Raw genomic sequence first — 7,911 nt, forward strand, 5'->3', positions numbered from 1 at the left:
GCCATAACCGGACCCCGGGGTTCCCGAAACGTTCGAATCGCATCAGGATCCAAAATCAGTAAGTAATAGCATACAAAACTAGCCAGAATAGGCCAAAACAACGAGTTTTGACGAGTTCCCATAACCGGACCCCGGGTTTCCCGACATGTTCGGATCACATCGGTTCCCAGAATCAGTGAATAATAGGATAGAAAACTGGCCGGAATAGACTCAAACTACTAGTTTTGATGAGTTTCCCGTAACCGGACCTTGTGGTTACCGAAATGTTCGGATCACACCGGGACACAAAATCAGTGACTAATAGCATACAAAACTGGCCGGAATAGGCCAAAACTGCAAGTTTTGAAGAGTTCCCCGTGACCGGACCCCGGGGTTCCCGAAAAATTCGGATCACAGCGGGACCGAAAATCAGTGAGTAATAGCATACAAAACTGGCCGGAATAGGCCAAAACTGTGAGTTTTCACGAGTTCCCCGTTACCGGACCCCGAGATTCCCGAAATGTTTGGATCACACCGGGACACAAAACCAGTGACTAATAGCATACAAAACTGACCAGAATAGGCCAAAACTGCGAGTTTTGACAAGTTCCATGTAACCGGACCCTCGGGTTCCCGAAACATTCGGATCGCGGTAGGACCCAAAATCAGTGACTAATAGCATACAAAACTTGTATAAATATGCCAAAACCGCGAGTTTGACGAGTTCCCCGTAACCGGACCCGGGGGTTCCCGAAACATTCGGATCAAAACGGGACCCAAAATCAGTGACTAATAGCATACAAAACTGGCCGGAATAGGCCAAAACTGCGAGCTTTGATGAGTTCCCCGTAACTGGACCACGAGGTTCCCGAAACATTCGGATTACAGTGGGACCCAAAATCAGTGAGTAATTGCATACAAATCTGGCCGGAATAGGCCAAAACTGCGAGTTTTGACGAGTTCCCAGTAACCGGACCCCGGGGTTCGTGAAACGTTCAGATCGCATCGGGGCCCAAAATCAACGACGTGGGCGGGGCCAGCGAACGGCACAATACTTAGCCGGTCGTCGGACATAAAACGTTCCTCTATGCTTTATCCTGTAAGTTTTGCTATGTGTCACAGGGTGTTTGGATACGTTTTAGTCCCATGACTAAAAGTAATGAGACTAAAACTTGCTAGCCTCTCTCATGTTTGGATCCAAATACTAAAGAGACTAAAATCAAGTTAATGAGCATTTTTTATCCTTCAAACCCTTCAATCCAGAACTCGCATGAGGAGTTAAATGAGGAGAGAGAGGACTAATGCACATTTTAATAGGGGTACCCCTGACTAAATTTTTTTAGCCTCAAGACTAGTTTTAGCCTCTCTTTAGTCAGGAGTGCTTGGAACTTTAGCCTCTTAAAAAGACTAGTTTTAGTCAGACTAGTTTTAGTCTCTTGGATCAAAGCACCCTCTCAATCGAGTAAAACTTTATTACGTCTCAATCGTTGTCATATCTATTTGATTTTATATGAAGATCCGTAAAAACATACTATATATTTTATATATTATGTCACTTGACTAAAACTTGTCGACTGAGACTAGCGACACTCTTATCCTGCACACCCACATCGATCATATGTAGCCATGCTGGGGCTCTAATTAATTAATTAATTAATTAAGCAGAGACATTGCTCCTAGTAATAACAGTGTACTAGCTAGTTAGGGAGGAGCTAGCTAGTCGCCAACCAACACCAAGCGCCACCCCACTATAAAAGCGGCGGATCGGAGCTAGGCCACCACGTACGTACAGCTCCGATTCGCTGGCCGTCGACCGTCGCTGTCCGGCCACCACACGCACGCACAACATAATTGTAGGTTGCTTATTAGGCAGACCATTTCCTGTTGTGCTTATGCTGATTAATTAAGCTGATGCTGATCTGCATGCATGCATTGCTTCGTTCCTAATTAATTAAACCCGCCGATCGAGATTCTCCCACCTCTCACGTACACTATGTACGAAGAGATGGAGCGATTATCCTCGGTTCTTAATTATCTTATTAGTAGAATGTGTTGGGCTGGTCAATTTGTTTAGGGGATATGACAATCATGTTCATGTGAGGAATATATATATTTGGTTTGGAGAAAGCGAGGAGGGAACAGCTAATGATCCATGCAAGCCAGGGGTCATGCACTAGCTAAGCTATCTATAATTAAGGCATATACTATATATATATTATATACCAGTACGTATATCGTTTTGTTAATTATAACCAACCAGCTGGATTACCAGCAGAAAGTTGACAGATTGTTGGCTGGGTGCAACTAGCACTAACTAACTACCTGGCTGGCTAAATATCCTAAACTAATCATGCGTCAATGATTCCACCACAAGAGAAAGGCAACCTGATCGACCAAAAAGCTTTCCATCACTAAGATCATTTCTGGCTCATCCTCTATCCAGTACCTAGCCAGAGTAATAAACCGAATAGTGAAGTAATAAAGTCAAAATTACACTACGGGTTACTACCTTGCGAATGTCATCTATCCCTAATGAGCCACATTATTCAAAAGAATTCGGCGTGCAAAAGGTAAAAAGAATACTTTTCCCAACGTCAAGAAACGGCTAGAAAAGATGTGGAGAGAGAGAGCTTCGGTGTGCTTCAGAAATGCTTTGCAATCATTCATGGCCCTACGAGTACTGAAATTGTAAGCTTTTATGGCAAAATCATGACTTATTGCATCATTTTCGCCAACAAAAAACCTGTTGAGCTAGAGTATGATCCAAATAGGATCCAGGCATTCCTTGAAGCGCATGTACGATCGAGAAACCAACATGTTCATAACCAGCTTACAAGAAGATGTTGTTGAGCATCAGTGGCATCTTCATAGCACTTCCTATGTGTGCTTTTACCGTGTTATTTGCTTCATTTCAACCATTTGGTGCGTTTTAATTTGAATAAAGTAATCATGTTTATAAACTTTAAATTTGATTTGTAAACTATATTTGTGATTTCTTGAACCTTCGTACTATGTTTATGTTCAGTTTGTATACGTGTGCTAATATATATGGAGTTGAAATGTAAACTAGAATTGAATAAGTTTGAAAAAAGGAAATTTCACTCCGTTATATTTAACGGACCGGCTAGGTCCTATCAAAATCTAATGGAGTAAAAATACTTGAGTTGCCATTTACTCGGTCGGATACTCCTCGATTTTTTAAGAGATCGGTTAGAGATGCATCAACCATGCATGCATTAGTGTGTGGTATCCTAGTAGGAGCATCATCAAGTGGCGCGTTGGTGCGGTGGAGGGGGCCATGGCAACCTGGAACGCCCGAGCTGTCATGGCCGAATCAGCTAGCCGGCCCCATCCCCTCCCCGACGACGTCGATGGTTGGTACCTACTTTCTTGCCGCGCGCCAGAGCAGGCCGGGAGTTGAGTTGAGTTGCCGTGACGCCATTGACACGCACCCGCCACCAACGCCGTACCCGGTGCGCTCCTCGCAATCTTGCTAGCTTGATTCCGCTGCCTTAATTATTTTTCTTCCTTGTCCAGCACACGCACGCAAAAACTTGGAGAAAGCTTCGATGCCCAACAGTGAGCTGCCAGGACGAATGAACAGCACGGCCCACCCCAGCCTGGAACAGCCCGTCATTTGATTCATTCTACACTTGTTTTGATAATCAATTAACCAAGCCACCATACATTGATTATGATATAACGCTAGCTGCCTCTATCAACCCATCTCTCCGGCCGTCTACCCTTTTTCTTCTCCTTCTTCTTCTTCTCTCTCCCCATCCCCAGACCATATATAGCCGGCCGATCGATCAGCTGGAGAAGACAACATAAGCTAGCCTACATCTTCCTCTTTAATTACCATCACCCACCGAGTTATAAGCTGCTGCTCGCCGAGGCATTTTCTTGGTCGAATCGACTTCGAAGCTAGCAACCGAGCAGAGCAGATGGCGGCTGAGGAGGCGAAGAAGGTGGAGGTGGAGACGACGACGGCCACCAAGGACATCGCCGAGGAGAAGGCCATCGTGCCTGTGCACGACGACTCCAAGGCTATCGTCGCCGTCGTCAAGGGTACGCACGCAACTATTGTTTCTCTACTTTTCTACCAGCAAAGCAAGTAAAGTAGGAGCTAGCTCATGTCCCGGCCGGCAACGGCGCTGTCTATCTGTCTGTCTGTCCATCCATCTCCATGCTTAGCTAGCTGTACCAGCTGGAGTAGTAATAGCATATATTATTGTCCTTGCCATATGAGAGGCTTTTTCTTAACGGATTTGCTAATTCTCACACCATTTTCTTAGTTATTAGATTAGAATCAGCTTGTCATATATACTACTTGTGCTCTGCATCTTCCTGCTTCTTTTAATTCATGCTGTGGAATTATGTACACCTCTTTATTTCTGCTTTTGAGACTCTTATTTTATTTATTTTATAATAAAATCAGTAAATATACACAGCAGAGCCCTGTCGTTTCCCTAAAAAAAGCAGGTTTCGATTATATTTGCTGCGGCAGTCGGCAGGCTCTAGGTAGATGATGGGAGAGTAATTATCTAGGGGTGATAGATATGTTTTATTTGCTCTAGGTTAATGAACAAAAATTATCTATCTATCTATCTATTTATATGTTTTGCCTCCAACTGACAGGTTCATAAGGTTTTATTTGGTCTATATGCTTGCTAGGTCCTTCCTCTCTGTAAAGTCCAATTATGATTATGAGATGGCATAAACATGTTTTTAGCTCAATTCTTCTCTTTGTAAAGACAATTTCCCCTTTCTCCAGCACTGAATTTAAAACACAGTAAACTAAAGACTCCTCAAAGGCCAAGCAATTTGTGGGTGCAAAACATAAACAATAAAACAACATTTCTTTCGGCTGTGGCCCCTGTTTACTAATTAAGCATTGTGAATCTGTGATACATAATAACCAAATAATTAGTGGCTCAACACTGACCACTTCAAATCATCATTTGCAAACGACTCAGTGCAATAATTTGCTGAAAATTCTTGACATCTCTCTCCCTTTTTCCCAGATGCTGAAGGTACTAGAGGTTCGTCTGAAAGAGGTAACAAAGAAGAACAAAATATTCTAATACTCAGTTTACCCAGCCAACCACTCTTCGTCTCATGCTAATTTGTTGTGCACAACGTTCCATTCTGTCCTTCAGATGCTTATCTCACCAAGATTATGTCCGAGAAGAGAACGACGCTGATCAACGCCTGGGAGGAGAGCGAGAAGGCGAGAGCTGAGAACAGGTGATTAATCATGGCATCTAACTGTCTGTTGCTTAAAAGTAACAAGAATCACCAGTACTATTAGTACACTATGATTGAGATGGCACATCACCTTTGGCTAGATTTAATGAGGAGCTATCTTACAATGCACTCAATGCGTACCACTCATGCATGTCTGCTACAAGAGCTGATGCTCCACACGCACCAACATATTGTACCATCTGCCGCTAACTTTTTCATCGATACATCTATCAGGGCGGCCAAGAATCTGTCCTTCATCACTTCATGGGAGCACGCCAAGGAAGCGGAGATGGAGGCCGAACTGAAAAAGATCGAGGTATTACAAGTTCTATCAATCCCTGTAATTTGGAGTTAATTACTTTAACAGTTCACTAACAGTTACTACAAAATTTCAGAAGAAAAAAAACTAACAGTTACTACCTATCATGGCAGGAGCAACTGGAAAAGAAGAAAGCAGCGTACAAGGAGAAGCTGAAGAACAAGCTCGCGATGCTCCACAAGTCGGCGGAGGAGAAGAGAGCGATGGCGGAGGCGAAGCGAGGCGAGGAGATAATCATGGCGGAGGAGATGGCAGCCAAGTACCGTGCCAAAGGCGAAGCCCCGACGAAGCTCTTTGGGCTCCTGAAAGCATGAGAACTGTGAATCGAGGAAGCCATCGACACTCTCGATCTTCAGAGTGTACATATGTTGGGGTTGTTACTTACGGCTTTCGTGCATGACTTGTTAGTGGTGTGTGTACATGTGTTTTGCAAGCCATTGGTGTGTGTGTGTTTTCCTGTTGGATGATTTGATATCTGGTTAAATTTGTAAGAGAATTGTGTATAAGCGTAGGAGTGCAGGCCTGATGGATTGATGCATTTATTCTTTCGGTATAAGTTTTGTTCGTCAAGAGCGTTTTTAACAATGCACCGGTATAAAAGACGCTATTATATTATAAGACGAAGGGAGTAGTATTTAATAAATACAATTTTATTTGCCCTATTTCTTTGTTAAAACTAAAGATGATACCTCGAGTGTTGCTGCAGAAATTGGATGTACCTATCTTTTTTAGAAAAGGAGGATGACCCCCGGCCTCTGCATCTGAAAGATGCATACAGCCATTTTATTATTTATTCACAAAGATCTTATAAAGCAATACATCAATATGTCTGAAGCCGTCCTTTTGGCAACATCTGTCTCTACTCCTATCCAATGATGAAGGGGTGCAGAAAGTGTGAGCCACATATCCAGACCTCTCACCTAGCCTAACATCTAAAGTCGGAGGCCCCGACCGAGCCACATACCGGGTCAGGGGCACAAACCGGTCCAACGCACCCTCATAGGTCGTTGCCGCCGCTTTCCATCAATCAATCTTCAGAACAGTTACTGATGCATCGACCTTTCAAGGCCTGCCGTCGATGCCCCCACGGCGCCAGACAGCGCCTCCTCCCTACGCGCGCTCATCATCACGCATCCGTCACCGAGACTTTGCTGCGCCTTGGCGTCGAGACTCCACGACGTCGATGTGTCACAGGGAACGCCGCTCCACCGTAGATGCCGACCAATGGTCCCTCGAGGCCGTGTGTACCTCCATGAATGACGCCTCCAAGAGGGAAACGACACCAAAGCGTCGCCATCATCCGATCTACTGATCTAGGGTTTCCTCCGAAGGTAGCAGAGAGTGACCTTGAACTTCTCCTCGGCGATGCCTTCAGGAAGGGAACGACGTAGACAGCGCCGCCATCGCCGGCCTTGGCAGTAGCCGAAAGCAAGCTTTCACCCAGATCTATTCGAAGAACCCATCTCTCCTGCACGGGCCACCACATCCTGCGACGTCCCCGGGAGCGGGATCCCAAGATCCGCCGCCACCGGCGATGCCACAAGGACCCACCACCTGGCCGTCATCCCTGACGAAGGGGATGGCACCACCACCTTGTTTAGATCGAGCAGCACGCCAACGCCTCCTGCTGCCCCCAATCACATCTGTCAAGGAGGACAGTCCCATGCGCGCCCACCACCGCTTAGGGCCGCCGGACGGCGCCCGAGTCCGAGGAGGAACGATCTGGGATTGTGAACCCCAGATCCGCCGATGCCAGCCCCCGCAGCGCCGCTGGGATCCCATCGGGCCGCCGCCCGAGTGCGCCAACTCCGCCTCCATGTTGTACGCCTAGGGGCGCGGTCGCATCTCAGCCAGAGGATCCCCTCGTGAAGTAGAGAGGAAGGCCTGCCGTCCGCCGTCCGTCGGGCGAGCTTTGCTCGCTGGCCTCCTCTGGCGGCGGCGGGGAAGCAGGGGAGGAGGGAGGTCGAGGGCGGCGGCGGCTAGGGCGCCCGAGTCGCCCCCCTGGAGGCGACGCGAGCGGTTTACAACATTTGATGTACCTATTTAATTTATGAGAATTGGTAGAATGAAACTTTAATATTTGGATTACCAATGCGAGAACTGAAACTAATGCATATATACAATTTACTCCCTCCGTCCCAAAATAAGTGACTCAAAAGTGACGGTATTTTATACTAAAATTAGTACAAAACTGAGTCATTTTTGAGTCACTTATTTTGAAACGGAGGGAGTATTATTTTAATTATTACATAGTTGTAAAATATTCCCTCCATTCCCTTAGGCTGGTCACAATGGGGAGAAACTTGGCAGTAACATCACATACTCCAATACAACTTTGCTTATGTGGCACGTATTTAGTGAAAAGA

At 45.7% G+C, this 7,911-nt stretch overlaps 1 protein-coding gene across 1 annotated transcript; it reads left to right on the top strand.

The window, feature by feature from the left end:
* The first annotated feature begins 3,680 nt into the window (after positions 1-3,680).
* LOC123447567 (remorin-like) lies at positions 3,681-6,115 on the top strand. Its single transcript, XM_045124175.1, has 5 exons — positions 3,681-4,047; positions 5,004-5,036; positions 5,139-5,226; positions 5,461-5,542; positions 5,659-6,115. Exons 1-5 carry the CDS (start codon positions 3,924-3,926, stop codon positions 5,857-5,859), a joined length of 528 nt encoding a protein of 175 aa, XP_044980110.1. The 5' UTR covers positions 3,681-3,923; the 3' UTR covers positions 5,860-6,115.
* The last annotated feature ends 1,796 nt before the right edge of the window (positions 6,116-7,911 follow it).

The sequence above is a fragment of the Hordeum vulgare genome, chromosome 4H (assembly GCF_904849725.1).
Source record: "Hordeum vulgare subsp. vulgare chromosome 4H, MorexV3_pseudomolecules_assembly, whole genome shotgun sequence".
Lineage (NCBI taxonomy): Eukaryota > Viridiplantae > Streptophyta > Magnoliopsida > Poales > Poaceae > Hordeum > Hordeum vulgare.

Coding starts and splice junctions, on each gene's coding strand:
- LOC123447567 (XM_045124175.1), top strand. CDS start 3,924: ATGGCGGCTGAGGAGGCGAAGAAGGTGGAGGTGGAGACGACGACGGCC. Junction 4,048..5,003: donor TATCGTCGCCGTCGTCAAGG/GTACGCACGCAA, acceptor CCTTTTTCCCAG/ATGCTGAAGGTACTAGAGGT. Junction 5,543..5,658: donor CCGAACTGAAAAAGATCGAG/GTATTACAAGTT, acceptor CTATCATGGCAG/GAGCAACTGGAAAAGAAGAA.